The sequence below is a fragment of the Hylobates moloch genome, unplaced genomic scaffold (genome assembly GCF_009828535.3).
Source record: "Hylobates moloch isolate HMO894 unplaced genomic scaffold, HMol_V3 SCAFFOLD_2, whole genome shotgun sequence".
In the NCBI taxonomy this organism is placed as follows: domain Eukaryota; kingdom Metazoa; phylum Chordata; class Mammalia; order Primates; family Hylobatidae; genus Hylobates; species Hylobates moloch.
In genome coordinates this window covers 54,885,882-54,908,057 of record NW_026652277.1, presented here as the reverse complement: position 1 = coordinate 54,908,057, position 22,176 = coordinate 54,885,882, and the positions used below count along the sequence as shown (strand labels likewise).

Below are 22,176 nucleotides of genomic sequence, written 5' to 3'. Positions count from 1 at the left end.
AGAAAACCAGCACTGGGAAAGAGATTACATAAAGCCACCACAATCTGTCTTTCTAAAGAATAGCTGGTCCTGTACAATCAGCCTTTCCATTTTTTTCATATTTGTCAAAAAATGTCTTTCTTTTCCTTTTAGAGTGTCCCACTGCCTAGGAATATATTAGTATAAATACATGGATATAAAATAGAACCAAAGTACAACCTTCTCTAACCCCATACCCAAAAGAAGCCTGAAAAATTTAAAGATACTAAGACATCAATGGAAAGTAGAAAGAAAATCTTGAGAAAATACTATATAAATTCATTCAAAGTGAGTTTTGCTATATTCGGTGCTTTTCTGTGGGGTGGGGGGAGGGAGGTTACTGCTGAAAGTTAGGGATAGTTTGAGCAGGTGAGGGTTAACTACATTGATATATACAAAGTGCTTTGACCAGTGCCTGGTACCTAGTGAGCATTTTAGAAGTTTTTGTTATTATATTATTTGAAATCTAAACAAACAAGAGAGCAAGAAGAATTTAAGACAACAATAGCCACAAAACCCAATAAACCTACTTACATTTAGGTGCATACTTAGCCTAGACATTTTAAGAATCTAAAAATTCCTGAAGATTATACAATTAATCATAAAGAATTTACACCTTTTTTGTTACATGCTTGTATCTGAAATAATTTCTACACCTGCCCAAAGGCTGCCACTCACTTTGAAATCAAAGGTGTAATTGGTGTAAGGCATCAAGTTATTTTCATAGGCGCTCTTAAGTTGGAAGCCATGTGTGATTCTCCCTTCTGAGCTTCCATTCTTTCCATTGCAGCTGAAGTTCATAAGACACTCATTGTACCTTAGTTCCTTGAAGTCTTTATGGTTGTCAGCTACTCCTCCATTGCTTAAGTATTCCACAACACCTGGTAGAATAAAGAGGAGACACTTCCATTTAGCATTTAGACCTTATACAAGGATTCACAGCCAAGACTTGTTACCAGGTTAATCCACCAGGCTCAGAGTAGTTTTCTTAGGTTAAGCCATATAAAACTGCCTTTTGTCGTTGTTTAAAAATAAAAAATCAAATACCAGCCATTTCATATGAGTCAATCAAATGAATCAAAGGATGTCTGCCTATTTCAGAACAAAATATATCAGGAACACTCAAGATATCCTTAGTTTTCTTAGTGGTTCTTCAGGCTGAAGATCATTTCCAGGACCTAGGATGGCATTCACCAGGAAGGTATTAACCCTAAATGTTTTTGGAAAATTATTCCAGACCACTATCTCTTTAGTATTTCCCCATTCTAAGCAATCAACAACTTTGCGAATACATAAGTAGAGCACATTAATAAAAAATCGTTTACAACAAAAACGGATTTTGCATCTTCAACATTTCAATATCTAATGTCAGCTAGACAATATCATTCTTTATTTTGAGCTAGAGTGAGTTTTCTCAGTCTGACACTACAAAGAATATTATATGCCAGAAGTATACCACTTGGGTAAAAATACAAGGCTGAAGAGAAGAATAGCATTCAGAAAAGTGCACTGCTTCCACTGAATTAGCAAACATGAAAACAGTATCAAAACCCTTATGATGATTAGTGCACTGTTAAGAGTCATCTTTCTATTTGTAATAAGGATTGATAGTAAGATATAATGAATGTGTGATAAGCACAATATCAGTATTGTAAATAGCTCAGAAGGCACTATCATTTGTCTAGTATTTGCTACATGCCAGGCACTGTTCTACATGCTTTATTCATGTAAATCTCACAAACAATTCTATGAAGTAGATAACATGATTCCCCCCTTGTTAAAAATGAAGAACTAGGCTGGGTGCAGTGGCTCACGCCTGTAAAACTCCCAACACTTTGAGGGGCCGAGGTGGGTGGATCACCTGAGGTCAGGAGTTCGAGACCAGCCTGGCCAACATGGTGAAAGCCTGTCTCTACTAAAAATACAAAAATTAGCTGGGCGTGGTGGCATGCACCTGTAATCCCAGCTACTGGGAGGCTGAGGCAGGAGAATCCCTTGAACCCGGGAGGCGGAGGTTGCAGTGAGTCAAGACTGCACCACTGCACTCCAATCCTGGCAACAAGAGTACAACTCTGTCTCAAAAAAAAAAAAAAAAAAAAAGGAAAAATGAGGAACTTAGTCACAGACTGCATAGTTCATAAGTAGCAGAATCAGGATCCAACCATGACAGTCTGGTAGCAAAGTCGTTTCACTACGTTGTGTTGCCAAATGACAGCTAACTGGTTTTAATAAGTCAAATACAATGGAAAAAAAACTTGCACTTGAGAGTAATTCAACTTAAGAAAGGATTAAGAAAGGAGCATGTGGTTAAAGTGCCAATTAGGCTAGGGGTTAAAGACAAACATTTATAAACAACGATTTCAGCATTGTTTGCTAAGAAGAAATAGATTTTTTCAAGTTCAGTGACTTTTTTTTAATACTCCAAGTGTAGGCATTTAGGTTATCTTATAGTAACCTTATTGTTACTTTAAGTAACTTAAAATAGCCTAGTAGTGATAATATACAAAATTTAGCATATGCTTTGGTATTGGCAAAAGAGTAATAGTCTAATGTTTTCCATTTGATACCTAAAATGCAGAAATTATTTTTTAAAAAGTAAAATGATAAAATTTCAGACATAAAGTACTTCAGTGGAGCTCAAGAAGTAATATGAAGCCCTAGGATAATTTTGATCATTCTTCTGTAACTATTAACATTATCCAAATATCATTTAATGAATTCACTTAAAAGTCGCTAACATTATTAAACTAGATAGCGACATGTAATGAATATTTTCTGGCTGCCCCTTCAGATCACCCTTCTGCAGTACACTCTGTCCCTCAGGCAGCTGATCTTTATTGCATCAACTGCAAATCCCTGCCTGCTCTAGCTTCTGGTTGGATTTGATCAATGGGCAGCCTAGCAGGAGATGAGAGGACAGAAGCAGAGTGAGGTAAGAATATATATTCCCCTGGCTTCTTTTTGGTTTGCCAGGGATTGACCGCTTCATGCAATTCAAAGCCATCACTCCTATTATGTGGCCCTTTCCTACAACTGTATTTTTTCCAAGTTCTAATGACAGACAGCTCCCACCACTTTCCCTTTTAGGTAGAGGAGTGGTAAAGAGATCTATTACTAAATCCCCTAGTGGCAGAGTACTGCATCATTTATTGCTTTGTTTCCCTTAAACGAGCCAACACCTTTGGAAATAGCTTCTTTATTAAACTCTCTTCTATTACCTTATGTCCCATCCATGGGATTCTTACTGATACATTCCTTAATTTAGAAGAGAAATTATCTACTCAAAATTTAGGAGCTAGCTGGCCTCCGAACCAAGAGTAAAAGTGAAATTGACAGCAGTGAGGAAATGATGTTATAAATACCTGAATCTGGCAATGAGTTAAGATCTGCACATAGCACCAGCGGGATGGAATTAGGATCTGCAGTTGGGCTGCCAGGCCTACTAGAGGCTTTCTCCAGAATGTTTTTAACCTCTGAGACAAACATCATGGTCTGGATGAGCTTCACATCAGAATACTCTGGGTCCCAATGCATGTGGGCATTTGCCACTATAAGCAGCTGTTTGTCTGCAGCATGAATAGGCTTCATACCTAAATTTAAACATTACAAAAAGAAGACAAAGTTATGCTTTATGTTTGAAGAAATGTGGCATCCTCAGGTTTTCTCAATATGATCCATAGCTACTTCTTTACTCTTTTCCAAGAATTTATAACTTCCCTTTTATCTCATAAAGTAATTCTTAGAAGCTAAAGGGCTGAGATTCTGGTAATCCTACTATGGGAATTACTCTCCTAGATCAAGCTGGCAAACTGTAGCCCATGGGCTAAATCTGGCCCACAAATTTGGTACAGCCCTTTAAATATCTGTCATTTAAACAGCACAATAATGTAGTAAGGCAGGTTTTCAGTTGAGTTACCTAAACCTCAATTTAAATTCTTACTACTGTCTAGTACTCATTCACCTTGCATTTCCCAAGCACAACACAGCACAATTGTGATAGGTCAGTAGTAAAGGCAGTAAATTATATTAACCTATATATGATAAAATAAGAAAGTCATTTGCTACCCGAACAAATTCACACTATACCGAAATAACATTATTTTTAAAATCAGAATTAGAGAGTAGTGTGCTATAAAAGTCTGGACACTTGGGTTTTAGACTTGGCTTTCTTACTAATTATTTTATGTAGTCTTGGGTCAGTAATTTAACCAGATTCTTTTGGGAAATGAAATATTCAACTAGAATATCTCTAAGGTTTTTTTTATTCCCATAATTCTATGTTTTTTAATTATGTTAAACATTAACAAAGTACTTTCCAAATGGTAGATGGAATACATTAAGATTTTTGAAAATTAAACTTAAACATAGTTAACATCTACTGACAGATGTCCATAAAATATTCAAGATATAAAACTTAATACACATACTCACATTCTGTATGTTAGTAACTCTAGAGAAATCAACAAGAGCTATATCTAGAGTATGAATGACATGAGGGATCTCTCACTTTTTACTTTACATACCTTTAAACCATTGGACTATCCGTAAACATACAAATTTAATTTTTCTAATTTCTATAGAAGTGTCTCAAATTTTTCTATTGGAATATAAGCTTTGGGGGAAAAGACCTAATTTTCTAAGTCTACTAGTTTGGTAAAGTTTCTTTCCAGTCTCACCAAGCTATAATTATCTTCAATGTCGAGAAAATAAGAAACTGAAGTATCTGTTATATCTGACATAGTCACCTTTAAAGCAATTTGATGATAAGATAAATATCTGTAGCCAAATCTTCTAAGCTATCTTCTTTTCCTAGAAGTTTTATAGTGTCACTTTTAGCTACAGATTAAGTATTCACAATATTAAAAATTTTCCCCTTCAAAGAGCCATAAGCACTATATTACTAAATTCCCCTTCTATGAGTACAAGAGATACGTATTTCAGAACGTGAAAGTCTCTACTATTTAGAATTACTCTTCTGCAAATTAAAAGGGGAGTAAAACTCCAAAAGATATTCTCCACAATATCAGGAAAAAAAGTACCAAACTTTGGGAAGAATAAGATTGTAAAGGACATAAAAGTAAATAAAAACGGAGGGGCTAAGAAAAGTAAAAAGTTCAAAATTTCATATCAAAGATTACCTTTGATAATGAATACACTGAAGTATGGTGAGAAAAGAAGCTTTGACACATATGCATGGTCTGAATAATTCAAATCAATACTCCAGGCCAAAATAATCTTTTCGTCTACAAAAAGTACAGGGGAAAAAAAGCCCTGACGTGGTCTCACTCCTTTGTTGCTTAAAATGTACTAGTAAACAATGAAATGCTCAAAGGCAGGCAGTAGGAAGGATAAAAAAGGTCTGTGTATTAAGTACATAATGAGTTTCTGACTCTGAAGGAAGCTATAAATAATCTAAAATGCTAAAGAAAGTACCATGTAGATAAAAGATCCTGCTCTTACCCTGACAATAACTGAGATATAACAAAGAAACTAGAGGAAATGTACCAAGTCCTTAACCTTAAAGACAAAAGAATCACACTCAAGAAGCTAAAAATATGATTCAAAAAGAGGGCCAAGTCATCATAATTTCTAAATTCAGCCTAACCAAAATATTCCCTATTTAAAAGAACTGTTTGAGATTAATGGCATATTAAAAAAGACTTTACATAGATTATCTGGTAAGTAAAAAAGACAGTGATACAGAGCACAAAATATCCCAATAAATATATGATGCTTTATACAATGGTGCTATTTTCCTGCCCATATCCCTTAACTTTCCTCAAAAGAAAATAACTTTGCAATAAATAACAGCAAAATTCTCTTCACTTGTTTTGAGAAGGAAAAACTTGGGATGGTGTTTATTTTTAGTAAGAATATTTTACATTGCACTCACCTGCTCCAAATAGTTCTTTGTGGACCTCTAATACCACAGCGACACCAATGTTATCTTTTGTCATCACTCTGTTCAGCATAGCTTCGGATCCATCTGAATTAGCCATCGCCACTTGGTTAAATTCCACTGTATGCTTCTGCACCAATGTAAATCTAAAAGGTACATTATTATAATAATTTTAGGCACCTAGACTATCATGCTGAAAGATATTAACTGAAAGAAACATGACATTATGCATTGTCTCCCTTGTCATTTTCTAGCTGCAAGTGGCCATGTGATACAGTTCTGGCCACTAAGACACAAGAAGTCTGATTATTGTAAAAAGTTTCTCAGAGGCCCCACCTAACAAAGATAGCATATATATTCCTTCATGCTTTTATACCTTGCCCCTTACAGCTAGTGCTCGGAGAAATAATAACCATCTTGTGACCATGAAATAAGAAGCAAGAAGGCAAAAGCCAACCTTCTAAAAATGGGGAAGCAGCTGAACCAGTTCTGGACTGCCTATTTCTGGACTTCTTGTGTGAGAAAATCACCCTTCCCTCATTTGTTTAAGCTACTGCTAGAATTTTCTGGTATTTAAAGGTGCACATAATCTCAACTAAGTTAATGAGAAAAAGATAAAAAGAATACAATCCACCTACCCTGTTTGTAGTTTTATTTCTACCACATCAAGATATTTGTCAACAAAATGCAGGGGTACACCTTTATCTCAGCTAAAGAGTAACTGATTTTTCCATCTGACTTTTACTAGAAAGTTGCAATGGGATATAAGTATTCTGAGAAACAGATTCTGCAAGATGAAGAAATGACTCTCTCTGTGATTACAGCTTCTGCACTAATAATATTTTCTTTCCTTCATTAATGCCAAATTATTAAGTATTGTAGAGTTGTAGGATTTAATAGAATTAGTTTAGTGCTGACATTTAATCGCAGTGGGATCCTGGTCAAGTCATTTAACCTTTTTCAGTCTAATTTTATTAATTTGTGAAATATTTATAAGTAATCAAAATCTACTAAATATATTACTTGCACTAGGTGTTCAGTGGAGAGAAGACATATTTAGTCTCATAACAGATCCCCTCCCCACTTTCCTTCAAGCTTTGAAAACAGAAGCTAGTTTCTGTTTCTTCAAAAATATTGACTTACTATGCCACAGGATGCTGTACTAAATGAAGCAATATTCGCTTCCCTCCTCCAATTCTGAATGTGTCAGATGGGCTGACAAGTGTAAAGGGTCAGTTTATGTGCCTATTTCTAACCCAGAGTGCTTAAAGTGACTATAGTTTCTACCCCCTAAAGAGGTAATCTATAAGCTTAAATATGAAAGATGAAAGTTACTAGGGTGAAGAATGGGCTTAGGAGCATCCCAGGTAGAAGATGTGAAAGGTCCTGAGACAGCAAAAAGCATTGCAAGTTTATGTGTTAGAAAAGAATGGAAGGGTATGAAATGATGCTGAAGAGGAGAGATAAAAGTTCCAAGCCAGGACATGGTATCATTTGATTTATATTTTTTAAGATCACTTTAGCTGCTCAATTAAAGAACTGATAACTGGGAAGCAGATTAGAAAGTCTGTGAGGTTATCTGAAAGAGAAATGATGGTGGCTTGAACAAAGGCAAGAGAAATCAAGAGGAGTAAGCAGATTCAAAATGTGTCCTATAGACAGGATTGACCATTGTCCATATCAGACTTCTTCAAACAATTTTAAGCTGTGGAATACCTTTTACAGTTTCTGGTGAGATTCCCATAGATAAAACAGATAAAAGCAGCATTATGTTAGAATAAATCAACCACTGAAAACAAGCAACCTATTTTGATGAGTATAAAAATTTGAAATCAGAGGACAGAGATGATATAGTTTTATATCAGTCTCAGTGTCCAATTTTTGTATTTTGTTTTGGTTACAGAGTATTATTAAAAATCCTGATGCACACAGCTATAAATGGTAAATAACTGGCCCTATACTCAGAAAAAAGAAGCAGGCATGAAGAAATTTGATTCAGAGGTCTGCACCAAAAACAAGTTAACTAAGCAGTACTTTATGAACACATTAATGATTTCCAAAATGTTAAAACTTGTATTTGAAACATGTGAGTGAGCATGTTATTTTCAAATTACAGTTCAATTATTCATATTTAATTTTGGAGATATCTTCTAAATATTCACAGAACTTCTATGGTATACTTACAGGAACCTAGGATTCTGTACAAAAGTCTTAAAAATCCGGTTAATTATAATATTTTTATAACTGGAATAATTTTACTTCTACCAAAGCTAGGTCATTCTTTGGGGGGGAGGGGTGGGGGAGCACAGGACTCGAAAAGAAATATCTTAACTAAAATTTGCTTTCCTGTATTCTTCTCTCATTTTTTCCATTAAACCTAGCTCTAGATCTTTGCTTTAAAAGAATATACATTAAATCTAATTTCTCTTCTAAATGACACCACTTTAAATATCTGACAGTAGATGTCAATGCTCTCCCACCCTCCATGTCTTCTCCGGAAAAGACATGATCAGTTACTTATATGATGTGTGATGTTGTTCATCTGAACAATTTGTTTAAATTTGCTCAACAAATTTAAATTGAACTGACAACTGGGTCTGTCTTTTTGAAAAGTTCATTTGAACAACTCAAGTTTACCCAAAGGTGCAGTACCTATAACTGGGCATAAATGAACTACAGCCTTCTTCATTTTTTAACTGTACTTTTGTTAATAAAGAGTAAAACTTCAGTTTGGGGACAGCCATATTAATTATAAGCCAAACAGGAACTAATCTATATCTGAAATGTTTTGATCTTTTTGCTCTTAAACCAGGTCTTGTCAGTCCTGCATTTATAGGTACTTCAAAACACGTGGAAAAAATGATACATTAAATATGTTTATTGTGGAGATATGAGAACAAAGAAAACTAAGTCACTTATAACCCAATACCTCCATTTAAAAGTTAATATATTTCCCCAGACTTTTCTCTACACACATACACACACAGATATTTTTACACAATTAGAACAATACTATCCTATCAGGGACATTCCTATAACATTTAATATTCTTCCAAATCAATTTTGATGACTGGATTATAGTCCACTCTACAGATTCACCATAATTTATTTAACCTGTGTTGGACATTTAAGTTATTTCTTACACATTTTAACTAATGCCGTAATGAACATTGCTACATATATTTTTCTGTGGTCTCAGCTGATTCTTGTCCCTCCCTCTTTTTATTCCTTCCATTAATAATCTAAGAGCAGCAATCTTTACCTCAGTTAAGTATCACTTCATGAATTTCTGCTCATTAGTTCACCTATTCGGATATTAAGTGCTCTGAAACTTCATCCTATTTAATTTTTAATTTTTACAGATATATAAGACAGGTGTACAAATTTATGGGATATAATTCTATTTTTCTATTGGATATAATTCTATTTTTCTAATAGATTAAATATCCCTGCCAGCTTTTGGACATTTATAAATGTTATGAGCATGCATTCTCTTCTCTCAAAATAATTAAATTTCTCAATAGGACAGAATACTAAAAATAATAATGAAAGCTACCATTATTGAGGATCTATCCAATCTCAAGATTTGTGTTAAGTACTTCAAATATGTTAGTCCTAAAATTTGCACATGGAGATATACTGCTCAGATTCCTCATCAGTCCTTCAGGGATTGCTTCAGTTGCAGAAAGCTGCCTACTCATGGTCACATACTTCTAGGAGCACCACCATCCAATTAGAAATCAAAAGCAAAAGTTAAAAGTCCAGGGATTTGGGCCCCTTGTGGTTTAACTCTCATAGGCCACATAAGCTCTAAAGCTCCCTATTGAGTCACCTGAGGCAGTCAGGCCTGCAACACTTCACTTTTCTCCATATGTCCAATTCTGCTTCCTCCCCTTTCTTTCCACAGGTGTTGATGTCTAATAAACTCCTGAACACTAAACTATCTCTGAATCTTCTTTCTGGAGAATCCACATTGCAGCAGGAGGTATTACTACTGCCATTACAAAGATGAAGAAAACTGAGGCTGGGCAAGTCTGTCTTTTTGAAAAGTTTGATAGTTCATCCATCCCCCAAATCCTAGAATTTTTTTCTCTAATCCAATATTTATAACAGATTACCTTTGCCAGTTCTCTAACCACACTTCTGTAAGATCTTTAATACCATAAGATATAATTATCTTCATTTGAAAACCTAACTAGTTAGTGCAGTTTAGTGACTCTCTTGGCTTACCAATCTCACCTTGGTTTGCCATTCTCCTCTTTACCTGGTCTTAGTGTTTCTACTTTGAGGAAAATTCTTCTCAATGGAAATCATGAAAGCAAAACATAAATTGTATATAGCTGTTTTCTGTTGATCGTCAATTACTGATGATACAGTCTGCAGTGGATCCATTCCTTCCTTGTTATTTACAGTGCATAATGTTAGTTAAAATATCCTCCTCATTGCCTTAGCACTTTCACCCAGCCTTTTCTTTTTCTTAAGTTTCTTGGTAATGATCATAGGTTCATAAAACTTTTTTAAAAATACATGATTAGTTATTGATTTTTCTTCATTTAAATAACAATTCTTTAAACATAAATCTTGAGCAACCACTGGGTTATCAGATGCTTGCAACTATCCTTCCAACTTTCCTTCTCATTGGTATATACTGCCATACTTTTGACTTTTAAAACTTCTCAACCTTTTAAAGGTATCTTGTTTTTAGTGTCTTGGTTTCAGAAGTCCAGAAAAGCAAAACTAGTCGTCCTAAACAGGATGCATATGTCATTATAACTAACACTCCCTTCCACTGCCACTGAGAAACTCTAGGGCACACATTCTCACTCAAGTTTTATCACTTCAGCTTCACCAAGGGTTGAAAAAAGACCAAAGAGAGAGTTGAAAACTAGTTGAACCAAATAAAGTTCCTTCCTTCTAGTAAATAAGAGTGTTGACTTGTTTCTTGAACTTTAAGACTTTCTCAGATAGTCTGTTTTTAAAAGAATGAGATTTCTAGCATTAGTGCTGATGGCTGTAATCTTCTACAATTTATCTTATTTCCTTGTTTATAACTGTAATAAATTTATAATATAGTAAGATATAATTACCCATATTCTATCCCTACTACCTTAACAATGCTACTTCTTACATTCCCTTCCCATACAAACCAAATGCACTCTATTCTGCATCTACTTTCTTTCTCACAGATTTCCATACAGATTCCATAACATTTTGAAATACAGAGGTTTTCTGCCATTCTTTCTATTATTAGATGTTTCTTCTCAATTAGACATATTGGTTTATAGTTACCTTCCAATCATTGTTCCAAGCCATACAGCCTTGGCAATATGGAAAATCTTAAACTTGTCTCTTTCGATACATTAGTTTACTATTCACACTCTGTGACTGGTATACAGATGCTAAAAGCATTATTCCTGATGATATTTTATTCTAAGAATTCTTCTGTATATTCACATTTTTGAAAAAAAACTAGACGAAAGATCAAATGGGTAAAAGAAAGAACATATATTAATATAATAAAGACTGCTATGACCAAAAAATCCCCCTATATGATTTGAGAAGTATTATTAGATTGGATGTTTCATGTGCAAAACGAACACGTCCAGAACAGTCCTTCAAATAAAGATATAACTCAATTTCTTACCAACTTGTAGTCTAAAAACAACTTTGTGGGCTGTGACATAATTAATTAATACTAGAGAGAGGACACTGACTGCCAACTATGAGAAACTAAAGCAATCTATAGGATTTAAGTAATATTCCCTCCCTGAATTCATTTACAAGTAAAAAGGGACAATGTAATACACAGTCCAGACAATAGTATAATCACAAAAAGTTAACTCTGACCCTTTCTGGATCACATCCCAACACTGTTAAAACCAAACCAAATATAAGTTCTTACTATATTCAGTATAAAATGCTATAAAATGTGTTCTTGGTCCCTTTAAGTAATCATGGGAGTGTCAGAAGGTAACTAACTGGAAAAGGTAAGCTGAGAGACTAGGTTAAATAAGGAAGTAGATAAATAATATCCTATATTTGTACCGCTTTTTTTTTTTTTCTTTTTTTTTGAGATGGAGTCTTGCTCTGTCACCCAGGCTGGAGTGCAACGGCACGATCTTGGCTCACTGAAATCTCTGCCTCCGGGGTTCAAGCAATTCTCTGCCTCAGCCTCCTGAGTAGCTGGGATTACAGGCACTCACCATCAAGCCCAGCTAATTTTTCTATTTTTAGTAGAGACAGGTTTTCACCATCTTGGCTAGGCTGGACTTGAACTCCTGACCTTGTGATCTACCTGCCTCAGACTCCCAAAGTGCTGCCATTATAGGGGTGAGCCACCGCGCCTAGCCTGTACAGCTCTTTTAACCACTTAAAGTGCATCCAAATTCATTATTTTAACCCCATAAGAAACCTCTAAAGTGGAACAGTTATTATCTATATTTGAAAGGTACAGAAACTGTAGTACAAAGTCATGTTATGATCCAGATTGAATAGAAATTACCAGAAGAGTACAAATCAAAATCTCATTTTCAAAAAAATCCTATGTACAAATTCTAAATGCAACAACCACCTATGACACAGGAAATTAATAACTGAGAGACCAGTGAGATAGGAGTATCACAACAGTAATGATACTGTACCATTTTGGAATGATACTATGACCTCTGAAAACCCTCTTCCCAAGCACAAAACTATCTGTGATAATAGAAGGAAAAAAAGCAAGGACTTGGCCTTACCTGGTACCTCTGAGAATGGAAGCAGGTTAGGAAGTACAGTGCCATGACAACCTAAGTTCCCAATCCTATGATAAGAGATTGCCTCCTCACAGTGCAATGATCACACTGTTCTAAATTGCTGTTTTCATCTTTCCCTTTCTCGTTGACTTGAAATAAGGCAATAAGGAGGTCAGAACTGTTAACCTCAGGAACAGCAAGTCTAGCATATAGGTCTGCTTTCATCTTCATTTTTTCCCCTACTATTAAGTTATGTATCTGGCTCCAAGATCCAATTTCTACTTAATGGTTAAGTCTATAGGACAAAACATGGCAAAAAAGAAATTTAAATTATGAGTCTAAAGCATATATCTACAGCCAGGCACAGTAGATCATGCCTGTAATCCCAGCATTTTGGGCGGCCGAGGAGGGCAGATCACCTGAGGTCGGGAGTTTGAGGCCAGCCTGACCAACACCTCGTCTCTACTAAAAATATAAAATTAGCCAGGCGTGGTGGCGCATGCCTATAATCCCAGCTACTCGGGAGGCTGAGGCAGGAGGATTGCTTGAATCCGGGAGGCGGAGGTTGTGGTGGGCCAAGATCACGCCACTGCACTCCAGCCTGGGCAACAAGAGTGAAACTCCGTATCAAAAAAAAAAAAAAAATGTATTTACAACTCAGTTTCTACATATACATTATATACATATAAAAAACATATGCATATGTATCAATGTATTTTATAAAATGCTTTGGAATGTAAATAATACTTGTTAAAAGACAAAGCAAAAGCTGAGCTCTGGCATTTTATCGCTCAAAGTTCTATTTTCTAGTATCTCTATGCATCTAACTCCCAAAAAATGATGTTCATAATGATGACCAAACAGGTGCTGCCAAATCCTGAAGTAGATTCTGAATCCCCCAAAACTAAACTAGAATAATATGATTTAAAGAATAGTGTATTATATTCTAATTATCTGAATATTGTTAACTTGTGTCCTAGCCTTTACTAAACAATACTCTATCCTTTCTTCATGATGGATTAGAGATTTTTATTATAGTATTTTGCTATAAATGGTAATTATGGTAGTTTCCGTTTATTGTTGTGTATTCTGTAGCAGTTTTTCTTGTATGATTAAACAGTCATCAATGAAGATGAGGAATGATCAGATACTCTGACTACAGAAGAAGGAGACTGAGAGTAAGTACAGTGTCGACTACTCTTCCACAATTATCTTTGTTAGTTCTGTAACCTCTACAAAAATGATCTAACAAGATAAGAATATACAAATGAAGAAACAGGTCCAGAAATGGTAAGTCTTTCAATATTATATAGCTAAATAAATAGAAGAAGCACCTGGCTTCAAAACTCACAGTCTTTTTTTTGCCCTGTGTTATATTTCCAATCTGAAGAAAGAATAAAGGCAGGGTAGAATACTTTAAATTCCAAATAGTTGGCACTGAATAGTCAGCTAAGACATGGATAAATATCCGATACTGGGACGAAAGGTGGTTTTGCTCTACCTATAGGAGGTTACAGTCCTGTCATTCCAGGAAAGAAGTTGAAAAGAGGTACAATATACTGATGTATCACACTCAGTCTTAATCTGTTGCCAGATCCATGTTACTATTCAGGAAAAAAGAGTTGAGGAAGAAAAGAAAAACCGGTGATGCATCTAAGTACTTCCTATGTGCTCATTACTTAAGTAGTTCACAGCATTTTTAATAATTCAAGAATCAATTTGCAAATACCCAGATAACAGTGCTAATTGTTATTTCAAAGCCTTAACTACTTCTAGTAAATTGTTAAGGAATTTTAGATTTTTCCTCTCAAAACTGTGAGAGTAATAATAAAAATCTTCCATATTATCTTGAAAGAAACTATAGCAAATAGAAAAAGAGCCTGATGTTAGATGTCTCAAGTTTACTGGTGCATTTTTTTTTAAGCTATGGTGTTTCAAGGGGATTTGTGTATGAACATAGGTAACAAATATCGTCAGGCACGGTGGCTTACGCCTGTAATCCCAGCACTGTGGGAGGCTGAGGTGGGTGGATTGCTTGGGCCCAGGAGTTCAAGACCAGTCTACGGCAACACAACAAGACCCCATCTCTACAAAAAATACAAAAATTAATCAGGTATGGTGGCATGCACGGGTAGTCTCAGCTACTCAGGGTGCTGAGGTGACAGAATCACCTGAGCCTGGGGAGGTTAAGGCTGCAGTGAGCCATGATCGCCACTGCACTCTAGCCTGGGTGACAGAGTAAGGCTCTGAGACCCTGTCTAAAAACAAAAGCAAATGTCAAATTCAGAGCAATTTTTCTAAATGAGGTAATCTTATAAGAGCTATTAGTGATATCAAAAGCTCAAACAAGAAGCCTAAAGATTCAGTTTATTACAGTAGTTAAAAGCATGGACTATGAAATCAGACTACTGTGTAACTTGAGCAAGTTATTGAACTTGTCTGTACCTTGGTTTCCTCATCTTTAAAAACAAGGAAATAGCTGTATAGCTGCCTGTAACGGTTGCTTTAAAATTTGAACAAGACAATTAATATACACAATTCGAAAAGGCTGACAGATGGTAAACACTCTGGAAGTACGGTCATGTACCAGATAGCAAGATTTCAGTCAACAAGGGACTACATGCCGATGGTAGTCCCACAAGACTATAATGGAGCTGAAAAATTCCTATTACCCAGTGATGTTGTAGCTGTCTTAACATCACAGCACATTACCTTTTTTACGTCTAGATACGTTTAGACTCAAATGCCATTGTGTTACAATTGTCTGTTTACTACAGTAACATGCTGTACAAGTTTCTAGCCTGGGAACAATAGGCTATACCTTATAGCCTAGGTATATAGGCTGTACCATCTAGGTTTGTGTAAGTGCACTCCATGATGTTCCCACAACAACAAAATCACCTAATGACGCATTTCTCAGAACATATTCCTGTAGTTAAGAGATATGTAGTTTTAATAGAATTATTCTAAAATGCATAAAAAATTACCAAACCATTAGAAGAATTTAGTATATTCTGACCTCAAATACTACAAGGCTTTGTACTAATTATCAACCAAAATAAGAATATCTCTACTACAAATTCATGGAAAAGATAGGAAAGTAGGCATAGATAAATGGGAAGTGGACTAAATATCTTTCAAATTCACTGAATTTGTTTACTTAAAATAGCATGTCATGCTGGTAATATGCCTGGATCAATAAAAACAGATTCGCTTTGATAAAATAGATGTAAAATGGGGAAATACTGGAAAATAACTGTAAGCATGTATATGCTTATCCTGTAAGATGATTCCCTAATGTATCAAATCCAAACTATTAACCATGGGATTCAGCCTCTATCAGATGTCATGTTTCATTTTCCATTGCCCTGTCTCAGTCAACCCTTTTAACTCTCTACCTCCATATGCTCTGTGCCTGCCTCTCTTATCTACCCAAGCAGATCTCTATCTTATATTACACCATATGATATTGTAATTGTCTTATATGCCTAGTTTTTCCTACTGGATTTGAGCTTTCAGTGAGATTAGGAACTATGTCTTGACTATCTTTGTGTCTGTTGTGTCTAGCACAGGACTTATCACAAAGCAAATGCTCAGTATACATTTAGTGAATAAATGATTTTAAAATGAATGATTCTCAAAAATCAGTTATTAAAAAAAAATCACAGAAAAGAAACCCAGATCACTTATGGCTAACCTTAAAAGGTATCACTTTCTTTTTTTACACAAAAACTAATATTTTACTTCATGAAAATATGTTCTGAAATATGAGACCATTCGAGTCTGTATCTCTTAAAATGTTTAGTGTTATTTGGTAATAAAAGCATAAGGAATAATACAATAAATATCCTTATTTCAAGTACACAGCCTGAGAAATGAAACATTAACAACAGTTTTAAGTTGCATAATACTTGTTTTCTAGCTTTCTGTTGATTTTATAGGGCCAAACCAAAGACAATTTTAAAGTGTAAGAATTTAAATAAATAAAAGTACACCACTGTGCTTTGTTTCCTTAACTTACTTTTCTGTTTTGAAGAATATTGCACAACCATCTACATGCTTTCTCTCCTGCTCAGACATGATTTTGGCACGTGACTTTGGAGAAAAAAATCCATCATATCCACGCTCCTTCAATGCTGGCAGAAAGAGAGTGAAGTATTGCTCTGTTTCCACTTCCTGAGATGAAAGAAAAGTTATCATCTATATGACAGAGGGAAAATGCTGATTAAGATATAAAGATGTTCAGCATTATGAGTACGATGTAACTTAGTAAAAATAATTCACATAGCAAATATTATCTTACTATCTTACCTGATCGCTAGCAGCTGCTACTTGACAATGGCAGCTTTTTAAACATGAAAGAACCAGAAAGGTGGCATGATTTTCTCATGCTCACACAGATAGTAACAGGATTAGGACTACATCCCAGGGTCTCTTGATTCCCAATTTATAGTTCATTCCATTATACTTTACTTCCTGAAGACTGGCAACTAAACAAAGCAAGTTGGGTATATGATAGATTCTGTGATAGGGAATAGTATGTTTTATATATAAAAAGGTAATTTTAAAAACTGCATATCCTTCTGAACTATGGTGAAAAGAAATGATACCCAAGAGTGAGAAATGTAAAATCTATCCACAAAAATTTCTACTTTAAGAAATTTTTAAGTACCTAAATCGCAATCATACAATGGCCTCTATTAATTTGATAATTATTAGTCTATTTTATTCTTTGACTCATAAAATATTTTAACAGGTCTTTCGAAATGAAATAAATATGAAGATAATTTATGTATGCAGATGTTTCTAACAGCATGAGTTTATGACAGCAAAAACCCATAAACAACTAAATGTGTCCAATGGTATGGGAAAAGCTAAATCAATATACGTTCATATAATTAATGAGTTTTGAAGAATTTTGGTAACATGGAAAATCCATTAAGTATAATAAATAAGAAACAAAATGTATCTGTAAGTATATTTTATTTAATGTGTAGAAGAAAAATACTCCAGAAGTTTTAACACAACTATCTTATGACATGAAATTAGGTATTTCCCTCCATCATGCTTTGTATTTTTTCAAAATTTTCAACTTCTCTAGAATGATCTCTTTTTAATACAGTATAGTATTATAGCATTGCTTTTATAATAAGACAATTTTCTTAAATTATGTTTTATCCTTCAAACTGCTATATTTAGGAGGGTGTGAGGCTGTTATCACCACAAACACTAAACCAAGAAGTAGACAAGAAACTACAATAGCCTGATTTTGTTTGCCTCCTCCTCTCCCCAATTCTCTGTTAGTCTCAGTATTTAGAAGAAATTTTATTTTAATTTTAAAAGATTTTTACTTTTTTCCCAAGCAACATAAAAATACATTATCAAGCTACTCTATTACATAAAAAAATTTTTAATAATTTTTCCTCTCAGGCTATGATGAAAAGAATGTGTGAAATTGTAACACACAACTTTTTTTTTTTTTTTTTTTTTTTTTTTGAGACAGAATCTCACTCTGCCATCCAGGCTGCAGTGCAGTGGTGCGATCACTGATCACTGCAACCTCTGCTTCCTGGGTTCAAGCGATTCTCATGCCTCAGCCTCCCAAGTAGTTGGGATGACAGGTGCACGCCACCTCGCCTGGCTAATTTTTGCATTTTTAGTAGATATGGGGTTTCGCCAGGCTGGTCTCAAACTCCTGACCCCAAGGGATCCACCCGCCTCGGCCTCCCAGAGTACCGGGACTATAGGCGTGAGCCACCATGCCCGGCCTGTAACACATAACATTTTTAAACACCTTTAAGAAATAGTAAGTTTTTGAGTTGATGAATATGTTAATTAGCCTCATTTGATCATTTAAAAAAAAATGTATCAAAACATCACAGTGTACCCCATAAACATATACAATTATTTGTCAATTAAAACTTTTTAAACCTTTAAGCACTTAACATGTTTTGAAAGTTGCTAAGAAAAAAGTTACTAAAAACTACTCAAACATCTTTTTGGCTAATCATTAGCTAAATTTTGAAGCAACAAAACACATTTCATGAAAAGATGCTGCTTCTTCAGTAAAGTTCAATTAATAAAGTGCTATAAAACAGAAGAATCTAAATTTCAGAGATGGTTTATAAAGTAAGGTAAGGCAAATATGCATGATTTATAGTACAATATATTAAAATATGTCTGTTTAAGGAATAACTGTGGGCAAGCTTTTTTTTTTTAAACAGACTCCAATACAAGGTAAATTTATATTCCTAAAAGCTAGCAATCTTCTGTGGTTTTCTCTTTCAGCAATACCAATGATCATGAGGTGAATATTAACATGAATAATGGGTAAGATTATTTCCACTTAAGAAAATAGTAAATAAATATAAGTAGGTGGTTGTATTCAGTCAGCAAAATAGTTTCACTATGGAAATGTCTTAAATGCTTATTTAAATTGTCCATTTTTTTAAGAGAAGGAGAGAAAACAATTCTTTTTGAGCTTTGGCTCTAAACACAGGATCTCTCCCAGTGGTCAGATCTTTTCTTATGTTTAAGTTCACCTTTTAAGTTAAAGACAGTTTAATTTCTATGGTGTTACCTGAAGACTAATGATATCTGCGTCACAGTTAACAATTTCTTCCATAATTCCCTTTTTCCTGTATTCCCAGTTTAATGCCCAGGATGGGCAATAGCCATATAGCTGCCGGGTAGCGTATTTATCACATAACACATTGTAACACATAACCGTGAATGATGCTAAGAAGTGGGAGAAAAAACAACAGACAAACGGGAGAAAATTAGGCAACTTTTTCTAAAGCAATATCATGTGTACACCTGCACAAGCACACACACATACGCCACATATCATCATTGTAAAATGCCTAGGCAAGATTAAGATTGCTAATCTACTAAAACATCATTGGAGTCCATCATACAAAATTTATTTTACTAAGTCTAGAATTAGACTAACAGTTTATATTTAAGAGTTTTAAGGAAATTTATTTTAATAAAAAATTTAAATTTTAAATCTGCTAATTTTTTGCTTATAACTTTGAGAAAAGCTTCTTTAAATGAGTGGAACAAAAGTAAACTGTAGTTGCATTTTAATTAAAGAGCTCTAATCTCATTACTTATTAACAAAATATCTAAGTATTTTTTTGTGCCTCCTACTGCTATCATTACTTTGAAGCAGAAGAGTATGGACTAACAAAATTTAGTTGTAAGAGAATCGTTTTTGTCAATCAAATGTTCATTTCTGAAATAAAATGCTCATTTTAAAATGTCCTTTAACTATAAAAAGACTGTGAGCAAACTAATAGTAGAAGATGGTTTGCATCCTTGCTACTCAAAAGTGTGCTGTGAAGACCAGCAGCATCAGTAATCAATCACCTGGGAATTTAGAAATGCAGAATCTGTGGCCCCATAAACACCTCTTTTGGACAGGATGTACGATTTAACAAAACCCCCAGGTGATTCATATGCACTTGCATGTTAAAGTCTGAAAAGCCCTAATTTTTATCAGTAATTCTCCATCTTGGCTGCATAGTAGAATCACTTTGTAGACCTTATAAAGAAAAATGCTGAAGTAAGGGTCTGACTCCAGACTAATTCAGTCGGAATATTAAGAGTCTAGCTATTCGTATTTTTAAAAAGCATCCCAGCATCCCAGGTGATTATAATGAACAGACATGGTTGAGAATCACTTATTTAAATAAGACGTGAGGAATTCAAAGTGAAGTGACACTTGATTCAAGTTGGTTCTGTTTCAGATGATGGAAAAGGTATTAAGAGAAACTCAGTTCAGTCCCCTGGGGGTCTGACTGGTGACCATTTTGTACACTGGGAGCTAAATTTCAATTTGAGTTGACTTGTATTTTCTGAATATTTATCTTGGAAATGACCCAGCATCATTTCCAAGCCACTACGCTGTGAAGTAAGCACCCTGAATTTACCTTACTATGCTTCTCAGGATTTGAAATGCCATTTGGAAGTAAGGCGAAAGAGGCAGATTGCCATTTGCTTCATTCAGTTTTTTCCTAAGACTTTGCAAAATGAGATTTCATTAAAAAGATCAGAGATCTCAATTTTTATAATATAGCCAAAACTCTTTATATCCCTGCCAGTGCCTGAGAATGAACCAGCAATTTTTAAACAGAAGTGAAAACTACCTAAGTGTTATTACCACTCATCTCTTATACTCTGTTTCTATCTGGGATCTTTTTCATTATCTAGGCTTGATTTCCATATAGTTTATCATTTTTTTAAGCAATAAATCACCCTTAGCCACCATGAAGTATTATAATTATACACATCCCTCTATGCATCAGAAGTAAAATGCATTTTTAACAGTAACTTTTTTTCAGCACTCAGATCCTACTCAGAGAAGCACCATACCTCACAAGAAAAGTCCACACTAGTTTTTCAATAAAGAAAACCCAAGAACAGATTACTTTGAGAATTCAGCAATTAATGAAAATGTTTCTATTGTTCCTTTTCCTAATGGAAATGTAGCTGTGCAATATTAGAAAATCTTTTCTTCAAGACTGTATTCCCTCATATTCAAAAGGGATTACTACGAAGAATTAGAAAATGGTGTTTTTAACATCAGAAGGGAATAATTAATTATACAACAGGAAAGGCCAAGTATAAAATAAATCTATCTAGCTTTAAGTTCTGTAGAAAACCTTAGGTACTCCTTTCACTTAAACACCAACATGCAACCTGATAGTAAAAATGTTATTCATAACATTGACACAGTGCCTCTTAAAACAAGCTGATATTACAGCTCTGGAGTGGTTTGGTTTTAAAATTATTACCTCTGAAAGACACAAAAATGTACTGCATATTATAATATTTTGTAGTGTTATTAAAATGCAAATAAAACCATGAAGAGGCTACATATCCCACATTTCCAAATACTTAAAGACTTGTTCTGAATCCTCTTAACTTAAAAAAAGCCCAAAACTCACAAACAAAAGGACTTTATATTGCTCAAAATATATATAAAGTCTAATTGTGATTTACCCTTTAACAATTAATTATCTTGTGTTTTTTTGAGACAGGGTCTTGCTCTGTCTCCTACGCTGGAGTGCAATGGCAAAATCTTGGCTCACTGTATGTAAACTCCGCATCCCAGGTTCAAGCAATTCTCGTGCTTCAGCCTCCTGAGTAGCTGGGATTACAGGAGTGCGCTACCACAACCTGGCTAATTTTTGTGTTAAAAGTAGAGATGGGGTTTCACCATGCTGGCCAAGCTAATCTTGAACTCCTGGCCTCAACAGATCTGCCCGCCTTGGCCTCCCAATGTGCTGGGATTACAGGCATGAGCCACAGTGCCCAGCCAAAATTTATTAACGTAGTACTATTCTGTGACTGGTTTAATCTTCATATCCAAACACTTACAATTTTCATTTAATTTTAAAATGAAATTAGATATCATGGAAATTATTACTCTTGATTAAAAAAAGACATTTCTAAAAACAGTAATTCATAACTTATTTTAAGTAGAATTCCCAAGCCTAAAATATCAAATATGAAGAATGT

The 22,176-nt window shown here is 34.7% G+C and overlaps 1 protein-coding gene across 5 annotated transcripts in view; it reads right to left on the bottom strand.

The window, feature by feature from the left end:
- The window catches only part of CNOT6L (CCR4-NOT transcription complex subunit 6 like), a 108,632-nt gene that overhangs the window by 12,035 nt on the left and 74,421 nt on the right, over window positions 1–22,176 (bottom strand). For all 5 annotated transcript variants that reach the window (XM_032149386.2, XM_032149369.2, XM_032149378.2 and 2 more), the window contains 5 exons: window positions 19,232–19,389; window positions 16,673–16,827; window positions 5,912–6,063; window positions 3,381–3,608; window positions 697–899 (listed from right to left, as the gene is read on the bottom strand). In XM_032149386.2, the coding sequence (XP_032005277.1) occupies window positions 697–899; window positions 3,381–3,608; window positions 5,912–6,063; window positions 16,673–16,827; window positions 19,232–19,389 (896 nt within the window). The remainder of the gene's footprint in view (window positions 1–696; window positions 900–3,380; window positions 3,609–5,911; window positions 6,064–16,672; window positions 16,828–19,231; window positions 19,390–22,176) is intronic.